Source organism: Danio aesculapii, chromosome 7, assembly GCF_903798145.1.
Source record: "Danio aesculapii chromosome 7, fDanAes4.1, whole genome shotgun sequence".
NCBI lineage: Eukaryota > Metazoa > Chordata > Actinopteri > Cypriniformes > Danionidae > Danio > Danio aesculapii.
The window spans coordinates 17,174,981-17,200,678 of record NC_079441.1 but is presented as its reverse complement, the minus strand read 5'-3'; the positions used below and the strand labels follow the sequence as shown (position 1 = coordinate 17,200,678).

The following is a 25,698-nucleotide window of genomic DNA, read 5'->3' as shown; positions in this document are numbered from 1 at the left end:
TGAAATCTGGACTGGCTCAATCTACTTGAACGTGTTAAGCTATGTTAAGCTGCTTTGACACAATCTACATCATAAAAGCGCTATAGAAATAAAGATGAATTAAATTAAATTGAAATAACCCTTACAATCTCAGTCAGAATCTAATGAGGTCAAAGAGTAAAAAAAAGTTAGAATAGGGGTCCTAGTTTTATAGAATTTGTCAGTAGAGCCCAGAATGGAATAATTGACCTTTTCTAGAGAAAGAAATGACTAAGATCTATTAACCAGCTATTAAGAGGGGAGGAGTTGGGCACTTTCAATGAAGCAGAATGCGTCTTCTCGTGACCAGTGAAGCAAATGTAACAACATCGGATTGTTGTTTAGGGAGAAGAGAAGGTAACAGACACACCAAAGATGGCAATCAAAGGACACAGAGGGAGAAAAATATGTAAAGCTCCTAAAATAAAATTAAAAAAAGAAGCCCAATATGATATAACTAAAAGTCTGTGAACATGATCGGCTAGAGAAAGGAGCATGTAATACAGCTGTCATCTGTTTCTGGAAACAATTTATGGCATTTTGCCTTAATAAAGTGAGAACGATGGAGAAGCTTTAACTGAATCAGGCTTACAATGCGATTCCAAAAACATTGTAATCATTTATATTTTATTGTTGGCTTTTATGGAAACAAATAAGTTTACCAGAGTTTAATAAGACAACATGAGCTCACCTTTAAGCACTTTCTACAGTTTTTAATTGAACTCAGACTACACCCGGAGTAACTCTGTGGTTGATGGTTCTGCTACAGTATATCTCAATATATGTGGCTCCCAGACGCATCTCTTTGAAACATGACGAGTGAGTCTAATTTAAAATGACCTGCAGCTTCGAAGAGTCTCCAGGATGAAATGTATGAAATATGAAATATGGGAGCGGAGCAGTCATTCCTTTTAATGCTGTAGCTTTTTCAAAATGTCTTGGTTTGTGAGGTAAATGGAAGCTTACCATGAACATGTGGAGGTATGCATTTTTAAATATTCTCACAGCTCAGCATGAATAATGCAGCAGTTTTTTGTGGTTTTGAAGGGAGAACTGCTGCTTTCTCACCATTATCCAGCCACATGTTTCAGCACAGAAAGGCCATTTATCCCATTGGCGGCGTAAAATATGTGTTCATGCGGGAGATGCCAAGCTGATACGGTTCGGGTGCATTTTGTGCACCTGAATATGCTTTTTAAATGCTAAATATTTATAAAGGATTTCGTTTTTCACTCCTGTATGAAATGTACAGATTATGTTGTACTGCAGTGTGTTATTTTTGGTCCACTTCCTTCTTGCAGCACTAGCCACTGCAGATGATGTTATTTTAGATTCATTTCATACTCTTTACTTCTCAGAAATGTGATAATATTTCAGTTATTGTCCAGGTGAAATTATAATCATTGTTTTTATTCAATTCAATTCAATTCATCTTCATTTGTATAGCGCTTTTACAATGTAGATTGTATCAAAGCAGCTTAACATAGTTCTAGTAAATTAAAACTGTGCCAGTCCAGTTTTCAGATTTGAAGTTTAGTTCAGTTTAGTTCAAGGTTTTTTTTCTTCACTTTTGCCAATTAGTGAAGTTTTTTTCCCTCTCCTCTGTCGCCACTGGCTTGCATGGTTCGGGATCTGTAGAGCTGCGCATCGTTGGATTTGCTCTTCAATGTTTGGACTCTCAGTAGTGATTATTAAACCACTCTGAACTGAGCTAAACTAAACTGAACTTAAACACTAAAAACTGAACTACACTCTTCCAATTTACTATGACCTTTTATGTGAAGCTGCTTTGACACAATCTACATTGTTAAAGCGCTATATAAATAAAGGTGAATTGAATTGAATTGAAGTTCAGTGTGGTTTCATTTTTACTGCTGAAAGTCCAAACACTGAAGAGCAAATCCATCAATGCTCAGATCCACAAGTCCTAAACCAAGTTCATTCAGCTGTGGTGACCACTGATTAATAAATGCACTAAGTCGAAAAAGAAAATGATTGGATGAATTCTCAGTTTTTCTCAATATATGATTTATAGTTATGGTTGAGTAAAGAGTCACTTTTATTTCGCTACTGATGGCATTTCTTATAAAATGGTTGTTATTTAGGTATGTTGTCATTTAGCATAACTTGCGTAGAAGTAACTTACCTACCTCCATTTTCCCCCCATATTCTTTTCAATATTCAATGCTTTTTCTTTCTTTCTTTTTTCTGCTGTTTTTGTCTTGTTATATATCTTGTATACTGTAAACATATTGTAATGTAAAGAGGACACTGACAAGGAAGTACGGATCCAAATGCAGGGCTTATTCAACATAGAATGATCAGGCAAGCAATGGTCAACACAGGGGCAATCAGGTATATACAGAGAATCCAGAGTCGTAGTCAAAAAACAGGCGAGTGGTCAGATGGCAGGAAAAAGACAGGAATAAACACTAAACCAAAGCAAGGGTCTAACAAGGCAAGGCACAGCAAGGCAAGTGTGTGTGTGTGCTTATTTAAAGTTCCTGTAATCAGTCTATAAGGATCCTCCGGCTGTGTGTGTGTGTGTGCAATCAGTGAAATTCGGAACAGGTGCGTGTGAGCCGTGCATGACTGGATCTGTAGTCCATATAATGGTGGATTTGTAGTTCTATGGCGATCCGCATGTATACTAGTGATTGTGACATATATGTTACGGGCAATGTGTGAAATCCCATTATTGTATAGAATGCCTAGGAAATGTAAGGAATGCCTGATGGTTTTAGGCAAAGTATGAAATATAATTTTTTTTTGCAAAGATTTTTCATAATCAGTGTCAGAAAAGCACAACAAAAACCTTTATTGATCATTATGTATGTTAAAGTGGAAGGGATAAGAAATAAAGCATATGATATTCTTGCTAGAAAAATAATGACAGCAGAACTGAGATTAAAGTATTCGTTACAATATTGTCTGTGATGTGGTAGTGGAACCTTGTACCGACAATACACAGTCTTACAATAACGTTCAACACTCACTTGATTCGATCACCATCATCAAATAATGACCCTTCATCATCGCCGACATCAGTGGCGGGTAAAATGGCGGGGGTAGGCATATATATGCTATATAACTTAAGAAGCATTTTGTTGACTAGTATCCACTTTTGCTATTTTAAGGATGGAAAAATACGGTTTGTACCGCAGCGCATGTTTTAACAGGGTTGTGTTTCACGCTTAATTAGCGACAAAAACAGTTAAACAGACAATCTGCAGCATGAGGATAAAGACTGAGCCATTCAGCCTCTTTACTTTCTCTTTACTTTTACTCTTTACTTTACTCCTTTCCTTCGTGGATAAGGAAATGGTGTTGAACTCACTCCACTGAAGACATTCATTTGCCTATATCTTTAATTTTGTTTGTTAAGAGCAAAAAATTGTTTCAAAACTATTTATAAATTCAGTTCTTATTTCCAGCAAACAAATTAATGAACAATAATAAGGAAGTGTGGTCAAAAAAACCAAACATATCCAAACACACGTCGTATTATTATGCCCCATATGGTCCAAAACCTGACAGGTGGACAAATCTAAGCTTGTTTTTGTTGAAACAAATAAAAATATGCATATAATAAATAATACTTATGATAATGATAACATTACACAAAAGCAAATTGTCATGAATAGACTGAAAAAAGCCCCCAGAGATTTTATCTAGGTTTTTATATCTATGTAGGAAAAAAATATTTTTGTATTATTTTAATCCTTTAATTCTTTTTCATATGTAGCGATATTTGCGTATTGCTGTACATCCTGTGTGTATTAAGCAATGTTTACAAAATAGCAGCACGCCAACATTGCGCCTTAACACACCCCCTTTTTAGACCGGCACACATCCATGAGTCCACAAAACGGCGCAAATGGATTTTGTGGTGCAAAACGTGAAAAATAGAGTTGCGTTGGGTTAGGGATATAAAATATGGATATGCTGAAAATAGCAGCAAATCACGCCAAGCACGATTTGCTCCTTGTTGTGCCAGGTGTATGATAGGGCCAATTAAGTCAAAATTATGTTTTTCCTTAAAGCAAGCCAAATAATTTGCCATTGGGGTAAGAAAAAAATCTTATTTCACACCAAAAACAAGATTATTTTACTTAGCCCACTGGCAGATTCATTTGCTTGCTTTATGGTAACTTAAAGCTTCATTGTAACCCCTTTTTCAAAAGAAGACTGTAATTTTAACATGTTTTTGATTTAGGATTTCTTAATTATTTGTACTAAAAACAAGACAAAAATCCTAAGTAAGAAAAACTTTTTTTGCAATGTTATGTGTAAATATTTAAGTTCTTGTTTTAGCTCTCCAAAAATGTATGCTGACTGATTTTTCTTTTTCATATAGACTGTTGTTGTCTAGACCATTTCAATGTGGTGATGTCTTTGGCCCATGAACATTTCCTGCTTGTTATCAAACTATTTCATAACTGTAACGGGGCAATTTAATCATAGGTTGAGGTTAAAACAGCTATCATAACATCATTTATCAATATGTGTAAAACATGATATGTGTTGGGACCATTGTTTTTGTTTACATCCCTCACAATGGTCTATATTTATCATACATGCCCAAATACATGGATTTTGAAGAATATTAATTTGTAATGTGTTTTTGAACCTGTAAATGTCTTATAGTCCTGCAGTCTTCCCTAACCTCAGTCTTTTGCTAATTTAGTCTATTTATATGTTAAGTGCATATATGTGTATCTGTTCTCCAGGTGTGGGCCTGGAAGGAGAATGTGTGGGAGAAAGAAAAGGGGACCCTGTCAGAAAGATACACCGTAGAGCAGAGCAAACCGAGCACTCAGGGTGGCGCAGTTCTGTCCACACTCACCATCAACAACATCATGGAGTCCGACTTCCAGTCCACCTACAACTGCACTGCATGGAACTCATTCGGATCCGGCACCATGATTATCTTACTGGAAGAGATGGGTGAGGAGATGCGTCTGGATACATACAGTACACAAGGGTTCTGAATAAAAGAGACAGTGCTACATCTGTGAGCATCAAACATCTGTCTGCTCCACCTGCTCTTAAAGGGATAGTTCATCCAGAAATCTAAATTTACCTGCCATTTACTCACCCTCAAGTGGTTCCAAACCTTTATGATGCTGCATCCCAATTCGCATACGTGTACTACGTCTTAAAAGTATGTACATTTTGGTGGAGAAAATGTGTGTACTTTTGAGTCTGTAACAGAAGCGTTGGGACACACTACTTCCTCGTTCCCCTCTCAATCATCTCAACACATCATCCACATTTCTTTCATATTTAATTTCCTACCTTATTGGAGTTTCAGCTGTGTGTTAATCTGCCATTCACAAGAAATCTCCTCAGGTCTTTGGATAATTATGCATTCAGACGTTAATGTCCAAATCCATCTTTATATCAGTTCACATTGCTGTTGCAGATGAAAATAATGTGGAAAGCGTGATTTTAATAATTTCCAGTTGGCTAGAAATGAAATAATAGTCATTCAAACAACTTTACCGAAGCTTCTTCACTTGGCGGTTGGTCTTGCATATCTGCAAAGTTAGTAGTTTGTTTACACTCTACCCGAGATTGTAGCTCTAATCGAATTCAACACGGTCAATTGCTCAACACGGAGGATTTGCTTGTTTTGACACATTATTTAGAAACTTTTTGCAGTTATTAGCCTCCTTTTTAAAAATTTAACTATAAGGTTTAAATACTGCATTTTAGTGACATTTTAAGCACTATTTTTAGCTGGATTAGCTTGCTGATTGGTCATCATAACCACACTTTTTAATGTACCAAAATATTTCCTAAAGGTTTACAATAAAGAAATATGAATAAATACTTATTTTAAATTACAGATTTATTACATCATATATCATTAGAAAAAAAATAGGAATCTGTTGAAGTTTTCAATTAAAAACTGTAACCTATTGTCATTTATTAGGCAAATAACAAACTGACAAATTAGGCAAATAACACATTCAGCTTTCCTCAGCCAGAATTTGGCTATTTCAATAATAAAAAATTTAAACATAATAATAAAAGAGCTTCATGATTTTTCATGATAGCCTCTGTTGTAAAAAAAAATTCATGGATAACAACAATAGCCAAATTAATACAATAATTTATTCATTTTCTTTTCGGCTTAGTCCCTTTATTAATCTGGGATTGCCACAGCGGAATGAACCGCCAACTTATCCAGCATATGTTTCACGCAGCGGATGCCCTTCCAGCCACAACCCATCACTGGGAAACGTCCATACACACTCATTCACACATACACACACACAAACACTATGGCCAATTTAGCTTACCCAATTCACCTGTACCGCATGTCTTTGGACTTGTGGGGGGAGACCGGAGCACCCAGAGGAAACCCACACAAACACGTGTGGGTGCTGTGAGGCGATCGTGCTACCCACTGTGCCACTGCATCGCCCCTAGCCAAATTAGTATTCAAATTAATTTAATATGGGCTGCTTTTGGTGCATCACACCTTTTTATCTGTCTTTTTTTTTTCAAGAATAAGGTTCAAGATTTGGAATACAAGTTACTTGTAAAATATGTTCTCTATTAAAAAAACAATACAGTAGCGAAAGATGAGTTCACTTACATCCGATTGTATGTTTTCTTGCACAGCTGGATGTTGGACTCATGAAAAATAATTGTTTAAGTTGGCCAAAACTAATTAGCTGAAGTCACAGCAATGTGAAAGTCAACTGACAATTTGGCTTGGTCTTAAAGCCTTTTTCTATGGGACAGTTTCAAAATCTGGACTGGTCTTTTATACCACCCGAACCCCCCTGAAACCCTTGCTGATGATCTTAAAAAGTCTTAAATTTGACTTGATGAAACCTGCAGAGACCCTGAAACAAGACCAACAGCAAACTGCCAAAGATGGCAAAACTATAAAAACAAAAACGATCAAATGAAGAAGACATTGAAAAGTTTTGCATTTGACTGCATTTTTATCGTATGTCGGCATATTCACACAAAGCATACTCTAAGTTTTAAAACTGGTTTGTAGAATAAAACCCAAAGACAAACTTTGTTCAGTTGACTGTGCTGCTGCGTCATCCTCCGAGTACAGTAGAGACTCAGCTGAAGTAAAAGAGCACAGTCTTCAATAATAAATAGCTTGAATGGAATCTCCTAAATATACTTCAGCTCATGTCAGTTCAGATTAAAACTGTCCTCTTTATTTAATGTACAGTATGGAGGTACAGTTATACTGATACAGCGTGATTCTTTCTGCCTTGTCTGTTCTGATGAAGGCAAAAACATCAGAAGGTAAAAATGAACAAAATACATTGTGGAGTTTATCCCTTTTGTCTTTTTTTGTTTCTTTGCCACAGAAATAGTGCCGGTTGGGATCATTGCAGGTGGAACCGTCGGCTGTTCGATTCTGCTTCTCCTTTGCTTATTGGCTTTAGTGCTGTTTTTGTACCGACAACGTAAAGGAAGTGAGTTTTCAAACTTTAATACTTATGCAGTATTAGTAATTGTTTCATCATAAACAACTATTTGTGATAGGCAAGAGTCATAAATAAGACAATAAGAGTCGTATTTTCACCAAGACTGCATTTATTTGGTTAAAAATACAGTAAAACAGTAATATTGTGAAATGTTATTGCAATTTTCTGTTTAAGCATATTTAAAAAAAAAAAAAAAAAAAAAATATATATATATATATATATATATATATATATATATATATATATATATATATATATATATATATATACATATATATATATATATATATATATATATATACATATATATATATATATATATATATATATATATATATATATATATATATATATATATATATATATATATATATATATATATAAACTTATATTTCTTTGGTAAACTACAAGCTATAACTATACACACATACATAGAAACAAAAGTATTTTGTCACATAGATATATATTATATTATCATTTGTATCATACACATATATATTTTATTTCACTTTACTTTGATGGTCCATTTGAGTATTAGTAGACTGCCTAATATGTTCATACTGCTCCTTCACCAGACATTTAACTGACTATAAGAAACTTTGCAAGTACATGTCAGCTTACACTAACCCTAACCCCAACCTAACAGTCTACTTATAATCTAATGAGAATTAGTTGCATTGTAACTTAAATTCAACAAACGGACCATCAAAATAAAGTGTGGCCATATACAGTTAAAGTCAGAATTATTAGCCCCCCTTTGAATTTTCTCTTTTCTTTTTTAAATATTTCCTAAATGATGTTTAACAGAGCAAGTAAATTTTCACAGTATGTCTGATAATATTTATTTTTCTTGAGAAAGTCTTATTTTTTTCATTTCAGCTAGAATAAAAGCAGTTTTTAATTTTTTTATAAATATTTTAATGTCAAAATTATTAGCCCCTTTAAGCTATATATTTTTAGATAGTCTACAGAACAGACCATCGTTATACAATAATGCCTAATTACCCTAACCTGCCTAGTTAACCTAAATAACCTAGTTTAGCCTTTAAATGTCACTTTAAGCTGTATAGAAGTGTCTTGAAAAATATTTAGTCAAATACTATTTTCTGTCATCATGGCAAAGATAAAATAAATCAGTTATGAGAGATGAGTTATTAAAACTATTATGTTTAGTTTTCTGCTTAAACAGAAATCAGGGAAAAAATAAACAGGGGGGCTAATAATTCAGACTTCAACTTTATGTATGTATGTGTGTATATATATATATATATATATATATATATATATATATATATATATATATATATATATATATATATATATATATATATATATATATATATATATATATATATATATATATATATATATATATATATATATATATATATATACACACACCATATGTTTAATTGTAGTGTGTGGAGCTAAAAAAGAATACTTCTACCCTACACTTTGCTTGTTGTGACTGATTGCTGGATTGCATTGTGGGTAATGTAGTTTATAGGGAAAAAGTCACTATTAAACATTATTTAAAATGAGGTTTTAGTGACGTTTAATCATTGAGAACAGATTTAATTTTACTGTCAATTTTTATTGAAATATCACTGCAGATTAAAAGCATTATTTCTCTTAAAAGATGCTTCTTTTGTGGTTAGGATTAATGATTTGATAATTTAATAGATAATAACTTATCAGATGTTATGGCAAGAAAGGTTTTTATAAAGATATGTGGAAAAATTAAGTTCTAAGAAAGGCAAGCTGATCTGTTGGATGCTCAGTCTTTAAGATTATTGTCAGGAGCTTTGATTCAACCCCATTTTGATTATGCTACCTCATTTTGGTATAGTAGCTGCTCACAGAGTGTGAAGGAAAAATTTTAAAAAGGCACAAAATAAATTAGTAAGATTAATTAAAAAAATTTATCCTAGAGCACGGTTGCACAAAGAGAGGTTTTTTTAATGAATTAGGTATGTTAACTTAATAAAAGAGTGTGTTTTTAAAACTGGGAAAGATACATAAAATGTTTAATGATGTGGTTCAGTTATTTGGTGAACTATTTTCAAATGGTGAGGCAACAGCATTCATATAGTACTAAGGGTTGGGATTTTAATATTTATTTATTTAAATTTAGAAGTGTAGTGGGGAAAATGTTTTTATACACCAATGCAATCATGTGGAACAAATGACCAAAACCGATCAAGGAAATAAAAGACTTCAGGAAAGCGATCAAAAGATGGTTGTTTGATAAGGATAGTTAGTTGCATGGTGGATGATGATGTTTTTTTATGTTATTGTATTGTGAATAAATGTGTTCCTGTTTTAAACAGTGGAGGTTCTGATTGTTTAATGCGTTAACTGTACTTTGCAGCCATACTTTGTTTGGTGAGGACCACAATGTAAAATGTATGGGATATCTGTATTTTTGTACAGTTTGTTTAAAATCTGTCAAGCAAAAACTCAATTCGAATTAAAAAACATGACCAAACTTTTAAATTATAGTATTTAATTAACCGCATCATCTAAAAAGTCTATTGTAATATAATAATAATTGCATTACACTGACATGTAAGCCTGTTTTTCAGAAAGCAGAAGCAAAGGTCTCTTTAAATACTCACAAAACCCCTGGGCAATCAGCCATATTTAAAAGCATCAATAATAGCAACGGAGATGTCAAAAAGCATGTTGACTGCGGCGATGAATCAGATGTTTACTTTAATGTTTATTTCCAGGTCGTCGCGGGGTCACGCTCGGCAAGCCAGATATCAAAGTCGAGACGATAAACAAAGAGAGCCACAGCCTGGAGGAAGATTCAGGCAGCGTCTCCACAGCCACGCGCATGGTGAAGGCCATGTACTCGGTGAGTATTTCTGACAACACACCGCAGACAGTAACCAAAGGAGGCAGAGGGACTGAGAGAATGCGAAGTGTTTAATGTCAAACATAACGGTTGAATTATTTATTATGAGTTGCTGCTGTATGTAAGATATTACTTACCCTGAAACAAGCATTTCATTTTTTAAAAAGAGTTAGTGCTGCATTAAGGGTTTTCTTCCTTAATAGACTGCTTAATGAAACTCAAAGCACAACATTTTCACTGTTTAATGTGTTATTTTAATAGCTTCCACTGAAAGTTGAATTATTTTTCTAATATTTCCCATTTACTTTTTAACAGATCAAGAAAAATTTGACAGTATTTTCTGTTATATATTTTGTTCTTCTGGATAAAGTATTATTTATTTTGGCTAGAATAAAAGCATTTTTATTTTAAATTTACAATCATTTTTAAGGTCAAAATTATTAGCAAAAAACTTGTCCATTGTGTCCACCTAGTTAACCTAATTATCCTTCTGCAGTCCTTTAAATTGCCCTTTAAACTGAATACTAGTACTTTGCTAAATAACTAGTAAAATATTATGCACTGTCATCATGGCAAAGACAAAATAAATAAGTTATTAGAAATGAATTAATAAGAAATCATTCATTCATTCATTTTCCGTCAGCTTAGTACACTTTATTAACTTATCCAGCATGTAATTACACAGCGGATGCCCTTTTAGCTGCAATTCAGTATTGGGAACACCCTCACCCACTCATCCACACACATACACTACGGCCAATTTAGTTTATTTAATTCACCTATACCGCATGTCTTTGGGCTGTGGGGGAAACCGGAGCACACGGAGGAAACCCACACTAACACAGGGAGAACATGAAAACTCCACTCAGAAATGCCAACTGTCCCTGCCGGGACTTGAACCAGTGACCTTCTTGCTGTGAGGCGACAGTGCTAACCACTGAGCCACTATTTTGCCCGGTTAATAAAAATATTATGTGTATAAATTAAACAGCATTTGGGAAATATTTAAACATATATAACATTTTACAACCTAATTTTGCCTTCGACTGAAAGGCAGTTATTATAATATTCATATTATCAATTTTTTATATTACGTTCTTAAAAACACTGAGCTAAATGTAGAACAGGCGCTGGCTAAATATAGTAAGTGAATGAATGCCTAACCAGCAGGGTCAACTGTTTTATAACCAAGCATAGTGGGTTAATTTAACCCATTTAGAGTTTACAGTACATACAAGCTTATCCATAGTTTTTCTATGAATATAATTTGTCTAAATTAGTTAATTCAGATAATTACATGATCCTTGCACCACTGTTTATAGATCATTTGCTATAATTAGTACTTCATTCATTCATTCATTTTCTTTTCAGCTTAGTCCCTTTATTAGTCAGGGGTCGCCACAGTGTAATGAACCGCCAACTTATTCTGCATATTTTTTACGCAGCAGATGCTCTTCCAGCCCCCAAACACTCTTGCATTCACATACATGCACTATGGCCAATTTAGCTTATTCAATTCACCTAAAGCGCATGTCTTTGGACTGTGGGGGAAACCGGAGCACCCTGAGAACGGGGAGAACATGCAAACTCCACACAGAAATGCCAACTCACCCAGCCGGGGCTCGAACCAGCAACCCTCTTGCTGTGAGGCGATTGTGCTACCCACTGCGCCACTGTGACACCCTTATTTAATTATTTAATTTAATTCTTTTGTAAAATAAATACACCGCTTACTGAGGGGTGCACAAATTGACCAATAGAAAATGACCCAACATGCTTAACTCATGCTTGAAAACAAAAATACTCTTGAAAAATTGTACCAAAAATTAACCTACATGGGTTGCATGGTGGCTCAGTGGTTAGCACTGTTGCCTCACAGCAAGAAGGTCGCTGGTTCGAGTCCCGGCTGGGTCAGTTGGCATTTCTGTGTGGAGTTTGCATGTTCTCCCAACAAAATTGTTCGTAGTGTGTGAGTGAATAAGTGTCTTTCACAATACTGGGTTGTGGCTGGAAGGGCATACGCTGTATAAAACATAAGTTGGAATATGAAGTGGTTCATACCGCTTTGGTGACCCCTGATAAATAAGGGACTAAGCCAAAGGAAAATGAATGAATGAATGAACCAACATGCTAGACCCAGCATTTGGGCCTTCCTGTAGCTCAAATATTAGAGTATATGCCAAGGTTGTGGGTTTGATTCCCAGGGAACGCAAGATCCGAATAGATGTGTACATTTATTGCCTTTTATGTAACTTTGGATAAAAGCATCTACCAAATGTGTTAATGTACTGTAAGTATAACCATGTACTGTAGAAAATAAACCATCTATTACAACACTAAAAAATATCCCTAAAATCACCCAACTTGCTCAACACGTCATTAGGGTGGAAAAAGCATAATCGAGTAAATACCCATCTAGGGCAGTACTATATTGGAAAAATCCGATATTGCGATATTTTATTTTTCTGCGATAAATTTCACAATATGAGTACCGTTTGACAAGATAGTTTGAAGAGCACTATTTTATCGTTTTCTGGGGTGTCTAACAGTATTTAGGTACAGAAATTGAATAACCACAATAGAAAAAAATTCTTTTCTTACTTTGTTTTGTCTCATTTCCAGTCCAAATATCATAAAACTCCTAGAGCAAGTAAAATAATGTTTTGTTTTCTCTGTCAAAAGAAATGTCATTTTGAAATGTAGATATTTGGAACAACAACAATTTTTAGAAAGAGTTTTTTTTGTTGCATAAATCATATAAATTCCATAAAAATACAGTGATTAAATACAATTCTGTAGCTCCTGCTCAACAATAATACTTTGCGATGTGACTATTGCAGATGCGCACATTGCGATATTGATGCTAAAACAACATTCAGTATGGTGTAGCGCTATACCATCACTGAAAATATATCCTAAAAAAATTCCTAAAATGCTTAAAATTTGAGTTGAAAAAAAAGCTAAACTGAAAAATGCAAGACCATTTGGACAGAAAAAAATAACCCAGCATATTATTTTTCGAACGTGCTATGATAATTTTGAGTAAAAATTGTTCAGATGCGAAAACTTCTAATTGCTGTCTGAAAATTTACATTTTTCAGCCTCCTTTGTTTATGTTGAGATATTTCACTTCAAAGACCAGGAAGTGTATAAAATTACTGAACCTACACACAAGAGCCTGATAAAAAGGCTCATTTTAGAGGACAGTTTTAGATGGCATTTAGAGGTTTTTGCATCAAAACCTTTAATTCATCCTGATTTAATGTTGTTTCTTTTGGTGATCATGCATTGTTTTGTGAATCTTATGAAAATTCAACAACATCACTGACATTAATGTAATTAATGTATTTAAATCTAATCTATTTTTTATCCTGTATATATTGACCCCAAGATTTGCTCTGTATGAATAAACTGTCCCTAAAACGTAACTTCACTCACACTCCCCAGCTCAACAATTGCTTTCACTCACTTTAACCCATAAAAGACACTTCTACCCTGTAACTTTCTGTTTTCACAAACGAATGACTAATTATCCTCCAATGTCTTTCCTCTTAAATAACATTTCCAAAGCTGAAATTAATCCTGTTTCTCTCTCGACCTCCCTCTCTTCCTTTATATCCTCCTTCTCTTCTCCTCCTCTTATCTCCTGTTGGTTTTCTCCCCTCTTCCGTTGCATCTCTCTCCCCCTCTTGGTTGCTCTCTTGTCGTTTATGGTTTAGTTTTTACCTTCTGTGACCCTCTCTCCCTCCTCCCAGCCTTTTAAAGATGACATTGACCTCAAACAGGAGTTACGCAGTGACACACTGGACACGCGCCAGGACTATGAGCTCAAGGTGAACACACACACACACACACACACACCGTAATACAAGTGATAGATGACTTGTGCTTCGTTTTACAAAAGCATAAAGCTTCTGTAGACTTAAACAGACTTCAGGTTCCACATGTAAATGCTTTTTTTCCATAGAAAAATTCATTTAAATTGCTAATTTTTGTTATAGAGCAGCTGCACAGAAACAAAAGATGCATTTTATTATGTCAATTGCTTGTTAAATTGTTTTAGAAAGAGCCCCTGTTATGCATTATAAAAGGTCAAATTTTGGTTCTGGAGGTCTCCAACAACTGGCTGATATGCATGCAAAGTCAAAAAACTCTTTCATTGTCTTATAATATGCATAAATTTGTACCTAATTATCCCAACGTCTCCTATATGATTCATTCAACGATTAATTTGTTCCCAAACCTCTCCTTAGCACAATGCTAATCTGCGCTGATTGGTCCGATGACCCAGTCTGTTGTGATTGGTCGGATGGGTTCAGCGCGAGATAGAGAGAAGCGCCCACAATGTTTATGAAGTAGCACACAGAGTATGTGAGAGCCCAATGCAGGAATGCAATAAAGCAATGCAGTTAAACACCAGCATATTAGTCTACTCTTAACCCTAACCCCAAGTAATAACAACGACACGCATTCAGTATTAATCCACACAGTGGCAAAAGTTGAACTATTTAGAAAATTGACAGCGGCGCGCATATGAGGAACAGCTGATGGTGGCCATGGCAAAGAAAAACGGCAGAGGATCAATAGTTCAGAAATGCATTTAAATTGGTAAAGGAAGAAGCCCGCGTCACGTTTAAACGTGGTTTTGGATGCAATATGTGAATAGCTAGCTACACTATTAAATACATAATTTGCAAACTACAGAAAATAAGGCAACACTTTTAATTACACTTACTTGTTATGATCTGGAAGAAGAAACTGGTCCACATAACAGTAACAGTTACTGACAAAGTCCCATAAATAATGGTCTCTGCTGCTCCTTTAATAACAAATAGCTGACGAATCCTGCATTGCAGCATAGCTTATTGTATCAATCATCAGAAAAAGGACAGGAACAAACACAGCACTAGGTTGGCTATACTGTGGTATTGTTGTGAAAATGAACTTTAAAGGGCCATGAAACCCCCCCTCTTTCGGTTGAAGTCTACCTCAGAATTTTTAAAAAAGCATCATAATGGGCGCTGCGACCAGCGGGAGGAGTGGGCATGCAAAAATGTATCAAATAGAATCTTGCAAAAGGTATAATGAAAAATCTGGTGGGTGTTTTGAGCTGAAACTTTACAGACACATTCAGGAGACGCAAAACACTTATATTAAATCTGAAAAAAGGGCTAACCTAGGTGCCATTTAAACCCAAACCTTTTATACTGTTTTAGATGTTGCCTTTAGACTTGCCTTTAGATGTAAATGAAGTTGCTCCTTGGCTGTTGACCCAGCTGTTCTCTCTATCTCCCTATGTTAATGCAGTTTCAACACCATTGATCAATTGGTTCTCTGTGCACCACACCCATCCCCATTCTACAATTGTTACCATTTGGTCGAGATGTAGTCACTTCAAACAATGCAGAGACAAGAAACTGTTGACTTCTATTTTCTCTCTTAAGTCAGCCCATTTGGGAAATGAGCATTAACACAACATTTAGAGTGAAAGTTGGGTCGAGGCAGACTCATTTCATTTTTCTTACAAGATGGAGGGTAGGAAGTAAAAAACTGAATGGGAGACACAGAGGAATTCAGAACAGTGCCCTGGTCATACATTTAAGTATATTGATACATATGGTACTATTTTACCAAAAAATAAATAAATACTACCGATTTTACGATGCATATAGGATATTGCATATCATTTGTTCATTGCATTTTAAGGTTTTAATTGTGTTAGTATCTGTTTGGTCCATGTTCGTTCTGAAGATTTAATTTTATTCCACTAGGTGGCAGTAAAGTTTTTTTTAATCTTATTTTGAACAAAATAACGTTTCTATGTCTTATAAAGATGCAATTTTTATTTAACAGACCAAGGACAATTTTCTAAGTATTTTTCCTAATATTGTTTTTTTTTTCCTTCTGACTGGGGAAAGTCTTTTTTTTTTTAGTTTGGCTGGAGTAAAAACTGCTTTTTGACCACTGCGTCAACATTATTAGCCCCTTTAAGATTTTTTCCTTTTCCAGATTGGCTACGGAACAAACACTGTTGTCCAATGACTTGCTTAATTAGCCAAGTTGAGCCTTTAAATTGCACTTAATTGCAAAAACTCAATATTAGGATCTTGCAAAACAAGTAAAAAAAAAATAATAAAATTATATATATATATATATATATATATATATATATAGTATACACTGTCACCAAAAAAAGAAACGAGTTGTTAGAAATTAGTTATTAAAACTATTATGTTGTAAAAAATAAAATAAAATAAATAAATAAATAAAAAAGTATTTTCTTCATTAAGCCACACTCTGGAAATATTTTGATGAGAATTACACAGGAGAGCTGTGACAAATAAAAACACAATTCAGGTGTTTAGAGAGAGAGAGTATTTTTGTTTGTTTGTTTGTTTGCTCTGCAAAATCATCTGAAAACAACAATCTGAAAGCTAAACTTTGGGAGAAATTAAACAAAAAATTGGGTAATTGGGTAAGCAAAATTGTCCGTTGGGTATGTGTGTAAAAGAGAGTGTATGGGTGTTTCTCAGTGATGAGTTGCGGCTGGAAGGGCGTCCGCTTCGTAAAACATATGCTGTATAAGTTGGTGGTTCATTCCACTGTGGCGAACCCAGATTAATAAAGGGACTAAGCTGAAAAGAAAATGAATGAATAAATATTTAACAATTTAATAATTTGTTTTTCATTTATTGAATGCCGCCTTAATAAACAGTATAATTTTTTTAAGAAAAAAAAACATGGAAAAAAAACCCAAACTTTTGACCTGTAGTAAATATATACATACATTTATTTATTTATATATATTTATTTTTCTATATATATATATATATATATATATATATATATATATATATGTGTGTGTGTGTGTGTGTGTGTGTGTGTGTGTATGTATGTGTGTGTGAATGTATTTGTCATTCCAATGGTTTTCAAAAATATGTACATGTCGCCTTTTTCACAACTTTTTCAGCCAGTTTCTTAAACTTTTCACCCTTTATGAGGAAAAACTTTTGGAAGTCTATAAAAGCCGTTTGCTGTTTGTTATTATGGTCGATTTAAACAATTATAAACATAAAACAGAAACATTTTTGATGTTCTGATAGCGATTCCTATGTAGAAGAATCACTTCCTGCTCTCTGCTGAATTTCGCGCATCATCAATGATGTCATCTGAAAACAACCTATAGTGTTTTGTTTTTCTCATAGCTCTGCCAGTGAGAGTAGGAGAGCTCAAGTGAGTGAAATTAAAAGCAAATGAGAAGCATCTTTAAAAGGGCGGGGCATGTCAGATACTAGAGAGCTTTTGATTGGTCAAGATTTGATTAGAATTTATGAGAAGCATGCAGTGACATAAAAAAAAATGTTGATACATTTAGGTGGAAGTGACAAACTGCAAGCTTTGGATGTTTATGTCAGTTTTATATATTCTACAGCAAATGTTGTCACTGTTTTGGATCACACTAGCCAATAGATATCCTTAAAATGAACAATTCTCCTGAAAAACTTTGTTTTAATTACACGAGACTTTTAAATACAGCACAAAATTGTACATGAAGTGCTCAAAAATGACTGAAAGAGTGCAATACACAATCACTAAATATGTCCTATCATCTTTTTTCAGGACCCAACCAATGGCTACTACAACGTGCGAGCTTCCACCCATGACGAGGGACGTCCTGCTTCCCGATCAATGCACTACTCAGACTACCGCACCTCTGGTCAGCCAGGGGCCGCTGCGGCGGTGGTCAGCAGCAGCTCCGGGCCTCCTCCTGGGGCCACAGCAGGACCGGGAACACCAAGCAGCCTGGCTCCGGGTTCACGAGCAGGCTGCTACGACCCCCGGCCTCCCTCGAGACTCTCACACAACAGCTACGCCCAGTTCAACACGTTCACCCGTGCAGGACAGTCCCAGCAGCCTCCGCCCGGCTCCGGCCCACAGACTAGCGACTTCCCTGCTGAATGCAGCCTGTTGGACTCTTCCGGTCAGCTCGGCTATGAAAATTACGGCTATCCCTCACACTATCCCACATTTCGGATGGGATTTGCTCCCCCCAGCCTCGCCCCATTGGAAGGAGGGCCAGCATATGAGATGTACGGCGTGGGGCCAAGCGTCGGAGCCGGAGGAGGAGCGGGGACCCCAGAAACTGGACTTGGGAAATACGGCAGTTCCACGCGGTTCTCCTACACTTCCCAGCATTCCGATTACTCCCACCGTCACACACAGAGGATGCAGACACATGTTTAAAAGAGAAGCGGCATGTTTACGTAACATAGGTTGCGCTGTTATGCCCATATCGGCCATATAAGTACACACACTCACACAGATACACGGGGTGAAGATGAGGAACGAACAGACAAACAGAAGCTCAGAGTGAAAAAAGGGCCGAGATTGGGGAACGGGATGCAGGGCAGGAGCGTCTAAGCATTTATTTCTCAGCTGCATGAGCTGAAAGCGAAAGTCACAATCAAGGAAGACTGGGGTCTAAAACAGATCTAAGATCTTGATAGCGTTCAGTGAATTCTGAAGGCTTTGAATGAGCTGGAGTATAAAGGCAATTCCTGAGAAATGAAGGGTCTCTGACTGAGATGGACGTATGAGATTCATGTTTGAATTCTCTTCAATGGCTTCTTCATCTCTCTCCTTACACTTAATGTAGTTCAAAATGACATACATTGCACAATTTACAATGGGTTCCAAAAGTCTGAGACCCTCAAAAGTCTTTTTTATTTATTTAATTTTTAAATTTACTGACAAATCCCAGCAAGCATTTTTATTTTTAAAAGATGTCTAATGGATATCTAAACATGTCATCTTGGCTAAAACAAGGCTAAATTTGGGCTGTCAGTGAAAATCTAATAGACATCTAAGAATAGGCCAAAACTAGACATAAACAGAAATGAATGACTACACATATAAAGTCTGTCTATTTGATGATCAGCTTAGTTTTGGGCTATTCTTAGATGTCTATTAGATTTTCACTGACAAACAAAGTTTAGCCATGTTTTAGACAAGCTGTCTACCCTGCAAGCACAGGATGTCAACATGACATCATACTGATGTTGTACCACAACATACCCCAACGTTGTGGGGATGTTGGATTTTGTTTGGAAATGAAAATCGGGTTGACGTCAGAACCTGATGTCAGGCCGTTGTCAATGTCCAACGTAAAATCAACCACATATCAACGTCTAATCATGTTACACCTTGACGTTGTGTGGACGTTACCACTATGACGTCTATCAGATGTTGGATTTTCGTCACTTTCCAACACAACCTAAAATACATCAAATATCAACGCAATTTGATGTCGTTATTCGACGGTTCTATACTTTTTGTAGGTCACTTATTAATTGCGAATTTTGATCATGTAAACTTTTGAAATTTCTTCCAATCATGATGAATACCGTGGATCATGGCTTCAGAGTTCCATATGATTGATTTCGGTGTATTGCCATATTAAAATATGGTAGATTTTTTTTCCATATTTGAATTCATAACTGCAGTGGTTCTGAACCAGTAGGTCTCAACAAACTCCCAAGGGCTTCAATATGTCTTCCTTGTTTAAAACTAAACAAAACAACATTAAAAACAACTAAATCCAAGATATTTCATAATAATTGACCCCTTCAACATCAACAACAACTTCTTTTGTGAAGTACCAGGGTAGCCTAATTTTACACAATTTCATGTAAATAAATAGAATCTCCATAAATTACTGAATCAATTACTTAGTTATTTTTATAAGTAGTATATAATTTTCTAATTATATTTTATCAGTAGGAATTGTGAGTAAAACATATTTTTTTATATTCCTACCCAGGAATTCACAAAAATGAACTGAATTATTGATGTGAAAATGTTGGAATGGGGGCTAGAGTTAGAATATTTTACCACTGCATTAAACTAATACTGCACCATTATTAGTTGGTGAAAGCAGCATTAAGTATTAAGTCTTGAATCTGAACACTCAGATTATAAAATAGACAATTATCAATCTACACTCCGAGAAATACATTTGTAAATGAACAGAAAACCTACTGAATGCTTGTTATTCAACTAGTTTTCCTGTTGTTTACATGATCAGCCCAGACAAGATCGTTTCAGACAAATACAAATGTCTTTTTTTATTGCTGTAGTATTACATTTTCATAATCAAAGTTGTAAAGCAGATATCAAGGTCCAATAATGCATTTCAAAAGCATAACTAAATTGAAAAACACAATTCTACAGGCTATTTCTGTTAAACGAAACAGTCAAAGACCTTTTAATTAACATTTTTTTAGTGTATACGTTAGAAAAAAAGACTTTCAGACCCCACTGTAGACAAAAATGTGACAAAATATCAAACATTTTGAGTATTATTTTTCCATTTATTCTCATATAAAAGTCTACATTGGACAAAAGAGCACACAATACTCATATTCAATCACCAAAGTGGCAGATAAATGATTTTTATTACTTCGTATGTAAATCAGCATCTACCTAGCTATCCCGTTTGCTGAGCTACCTCAATAAACAGGTTATTAGCCTTCAGCGCAACTCCAATCACCTTTTCAGGGCAGAAACGTCCGACTTCATTGAAAAAGCACTTTTAAACATTTGCAATAAAACTCATCACCCTTTAAATGAAAGGAGAGCAGTTGATGAAGCCATTGAAAAGTTTTCAGACATGGCCAGAGACAGCCATTTAGTTCACTATCGTGCAAATAATTCAGAACCATGGAATATATATATATATATATAAATATATGAATCTATATACATATTCATATACAGGAATGCCCCACTCTTTTCCATGGTGCTTTTGTAGTGGGGTCATTGTTTGCACTGCATTCCAGTATTCTAGCTTAGATTACCCTCATAATCGATATGTAATCTCTCATTTGCACACTAGGCTAGAGCGTTCTCTTTCTATGTTTTGAATATTACCGAAAATCTTCTTTTTTTTTGTCATATTTCTGTAAGTGATTCTGGACCAAAGGTTCAACGTTAGAGTATCAGTCTTTATTTGGGTGATATTCACCTCAATGAACAAAATATGCAGATTTGTTTATCGTTGTTTGCGAATTTTTGCGAAGTTTTTTTTCTTGTTTCTGAGGGTTGGGAACAGCAGAGAAGGTCTCAAACTGATCCAGCCTTAGGTATCCAAACTCACCCTTACTGATCTAAGATCAGGCTGCTATCACATTCGTCTTAAAGATTTCAGAGATCAAATTGGAACTCATTTAAAGGGATAGCTCATCCAAAAATGAACATTTTCTGTTTATTTATTCACCCACTGGTCTTTCAAGATGGAGGTGACTTTTTTCATCTGTAGCATTTTATCTGAATCTGTGCTTCTTGGTGATTCAAATGCAAGTCAACATCTACTGGCACTTTGAGAGTCAAAAATATCTATACAGGCAATACAAAATTAATACCCACAGTTTCTGCTGACACATTGCCGCATTTCCACTGTCGGGCCAGTGCAAGCCAGAGCTTTCATTTGGTCGGGCCGGGCCGGGCGGGGCCAGTAGCCTGGGAACCTGAGGAAAGAGGCTGAAATCACATTGCTTTTCCACTGTCTGCCAAATAGCTCGCTGTGTGTCACAAAAAAAACCCGCACTAATAATGCCCCCCGTATCAAACGTCACACAACCCGCCCAGTTCAGCAGGAAGAAAAAACTCAAATTAGAAGCACAAGCACAACTTCGCATCACCACAACAGCTGCAATGTCTTAAAGGAATAGTTCACCCAAAAATTTTAATCTCATCATTTACTCACCTATTTGAGTTCATTTCTTCTGTTGAACACGAGGACATATTTTGAAAAATGCTGGTACTGTAGCTGGAACCCACTGACTTCCATAATATATATATTATATCCTACTATGGAAGTCAATGCATGCCAGCCACCAGGATTCTTCAAAATGTCTATGTTTGTGTTCACATGAGGGAGCGTAAATGATAAGGTCATTTTTATTTTGGGTGAACTCTTTAAGAAGTGAAACATTAAAACCTCTGAGTAGATGCTGTTTGTTTAGTAATGCACGATTATGTTGTGTAGGGCCCTATAATTTTCTCAAAATGGAAAACTCCAGTCAAAAAATGTAGAATCCAGTCAAAAAATAATTTGCCAAATTTTGCAGGAATATTTAAGAAGTGTTGCACAGGCCCTCAACTCTATATCAAAAATAACCCAGCAGGCACCTTGATGTTAAAATTATATGAAATTGACATCAAGCATGATGTCAAAAAATGCTAATCGATTTGATGTCAAAACCTTGACATCTATTTGACATCCACACATTGATACCCTTTTGACCACCCAAAAAACGAAGCAAAAAGTTTTTATAAGACAAGTTTTATTCATCTGAAAACTTTAATTCCAAATTTACACTGGACTTTATATGCCTAAAATGCATGTACAGAAGGCTACCTTGATGTTAAGTAGAAATGTAAGGTAGTCAATTGACATCAAATCGATTTTCATTGTGAATGTGTTTTTTGACATGTTTTAGATGTCATTTTGACATCAAGGTGGCTGCTGGGAATATTATGCTCCAATGTGCAATCTCAATGGAAAACATTGGCTTCACGGATTCCCAAAACAATATACATCATTATGTATCAGGAAGTCTTCACTCCAGACTGCTTCTTAACATCTTTTTAATCTTGTATATGTTTTTATTTTATTCTAAAAGTGTCAACAGACACTGACTTGCATTATATGAATCACTAAACACTGATTTTTTTTCTTCAGCATCAAGCGTACTCGTATGGTTTGGCGCTGCTTTCGCGTGGTTGCATAGCCCTCACAGTGGCTGGCGCTGACCTCTCAAAAAATGTAACCACGTCGCAACGATGCATAGTACAAGCTCTGTGATTGGTCGGCTTGGTAGCTATGACCAGTGTGGGCGGGAATGAGAGTGTGTTTACAAGTGTTGAGTCCTGTGAAGGAGCTCCAGATGGAAACTGTTGTTTTGTGTTTACCTCATGATTAAAGTTGTTGCACATTCGTCGATTCCCGCCTCTGATTGAGCGAGTTTTAGCTACTTGTACACTAAAGTAGTAATCTGAAAAAACAAAACACCCACAACGAATCCCGACACAGAGGAACATAAAAACCTACTGCCAGCTAGCATTTCGGAAGTGTTATTGCAGAGCAACACAAACAGCACGCAGAAGTATAAATGCACGACTAGCTCAAGGCAGGCGCCGTGGGTCACGCCGATCACTCGATGCAGAAGTTTAAACCAGCCTTATAGACCACAGTTTCAGCTAAAGGCTGGTTTATACTTCTGCGTCAAGTGATCAGCATAACCCACGGCGCCTGCCTTGAGCTAGTTGTGCATTTATACTTCTGCTTGCGTCACTCTGCAATAACACTTCCGAAACGCTAGCTGGCAGTAGGTTTTTATGTTCCTCTGTGTCGAGTTTCTTCGGGGGAGTTTTGCTTTTTCTGAACGCTTCAAGTACCTAAAAATCATAAGGTAAACACAAAACAAAAGTTTCCATCTGGAGCTCCTCTACGACTGCTTATGCAACCGCACGAAGGCTGTGCTGGAGCATACACGTGTGCTTGGCACTCTTAAAACTCTTCTATAATGTTCTACTGAAGAAAAAGGTCACCTACATCTTTACTGTCCTATGGGTGAGTAAATCAAAACTCGAATTTTAGATGAGCTATTTCTTTAAAGTCTGAAGTGGTTTTATAAACATCTCGAAGACACTATTACGGACTTTGATGTGAAGTTGGAGATCGGAGAGTCTTTCACTCACTTATTTACACAGACACACACCTGATATTTGTGCCAAACACAGACGACTAACTTGAGGTATTTTCCGCCAATTACGAAAAAAACTACCTTATGGAGACCAGAAACGGTCTTTGGCTTTGAGACAAAAAAAGCAAACAAACTGTCTTCAACGGGTTTTGAAGGATGGTGTTATCAAAGCAATGAGAAACGTGAGGATGAAGACAATCCCTCGGAACAGCGAGACACTCGTTTTGGTCTTCGTCCACATTTCCAACGAGCCCTGTAAATACTTTCCCATGTGTAATTCCAACTTCAAGTATTATTTTACATCATCCAATGTGATACACTCTTTAAATGCAGTATTGTTCTGTTTTTCAATTGCGTGAAGAAGGTAAGCGATGGTACAGTACTTACGAAGAGTACGAGCTGGTACGATGCTATTAAAAGCGTTCGGGGAAAACACCTTGATGACCTACTTGAGCTGCCAATCACTCATCCTTTATCTGGATGGCGGGGGACCATTTTTGTTGGACAGTATTTGCATTCCCCTTTTGCCGTCTACGAACTTGAAGCTCCACGAAGTCAAGAAGAAGGAACATATGAAGGAGTGAACAAAAATAAAGAGTGGCCTTAGGAAAACATGACTTTTATATTCCCTCACTTTATAAAGCGGCTTAAGGCCAGAGGAGTGTGTGCAGACGACAGTATGCGTGCGTTTTTTTGTGTGTGCGACTGAGCGCGAGTGTGAGGATATGAAAATCTTTATGTAATCCGTTCATTTATTTCTCTCACTTTCCTGCTCCAATACTTTTTTCTTCAGCTGGTAGGAGTGTATCCTGTATAATTGTGTCTTAGAAGATAAACGTTGACCTTACTGTACTGTTTCTTGGTAGCTGAAAAAAACAATGTTTGACAGATGTACAACAAAAACAGTTCTTGACTTTTTTTTTATTTCCCATTGATTTTTTTTCCCAATATTTTTTAAAAATGTTACGTAATTATTTTTTCACAGTATATCAGAAATAAAAGCACTGTTTTTCTAAGAATCAATGACGTATTGAATGTGTGACTGATACTTTGCATGTACACTACCTGACAAATGTCTTGTCATTTTAGGAACAACAAATAATATCTTGACTTCTAGTTGATCATTTGGTATCAGAAGTGGCTTATATGAAAGACACAGGCCTCTAGATTATGATTATTTTACCAAAATAAAATATGATCATGCCTTGATTTTTAATTATTTAATTAGGACAGTAAGTTCTGACTTTGCTTAGACAAAAGTCTTGTCACTTAACAGAAATAATGTACAGTATAGAATATAAAGTCATGGTGCAGTGGAAAAAAAATGAATATTGTGTATGACTCCCATGAGCTTGGAGAACTACATCCATACATCTCCGCAATGACTCGAATACCTTATTAATAAAGTCATCTGGAATGGCAAAAAAAGCGTTCTTGCAGGACTCCCAGAGTTTATCAAGATTATTTGGATTCATCTCCAATGCCTCCTCCTTCATTTACCCCAGACATGCTCAATAATGTTCATGTCTGGTGACTTGACTAGCCAATCCTGAAGCACCTTGACCTTCTTTGCTTCTCTTTTTGA

At 35.8% G+C, this 25,698-nt stretch overlaps 1 protein-coding gene across 1 annotated transcript in view; it reads left to right on the top strand.

The window, feature by feature from the left end:
- The window catches only part of kirrel1a (kirre like nephrin family adhesion molecule 1a), a 91,803-nt gene extending 66,671 nt beyond the window's left edge, over positions 1-25,132 (top strand). The window contains 5 exon segments of the mRNA XM_056461151.1: positions 4,749-4,965; positions 7,368-7,475; positions 10,220-10,347; positions 14,103-14,180; positions 17,968-25,132. Coding sequence (XP_056317126.1) covers positions 4,749-4,965; positions 7,368-7,475; positions 10,220-10,347; positions 14,103-14,180; positions 17,968-18,591 — 1,155 coding nt within the window. The 3' untranslated portion in view covers positions 18,592-25,132.
- The last annotated feature ends 566 nt before the right edge of the window (positions 25,133-25,698 follow it).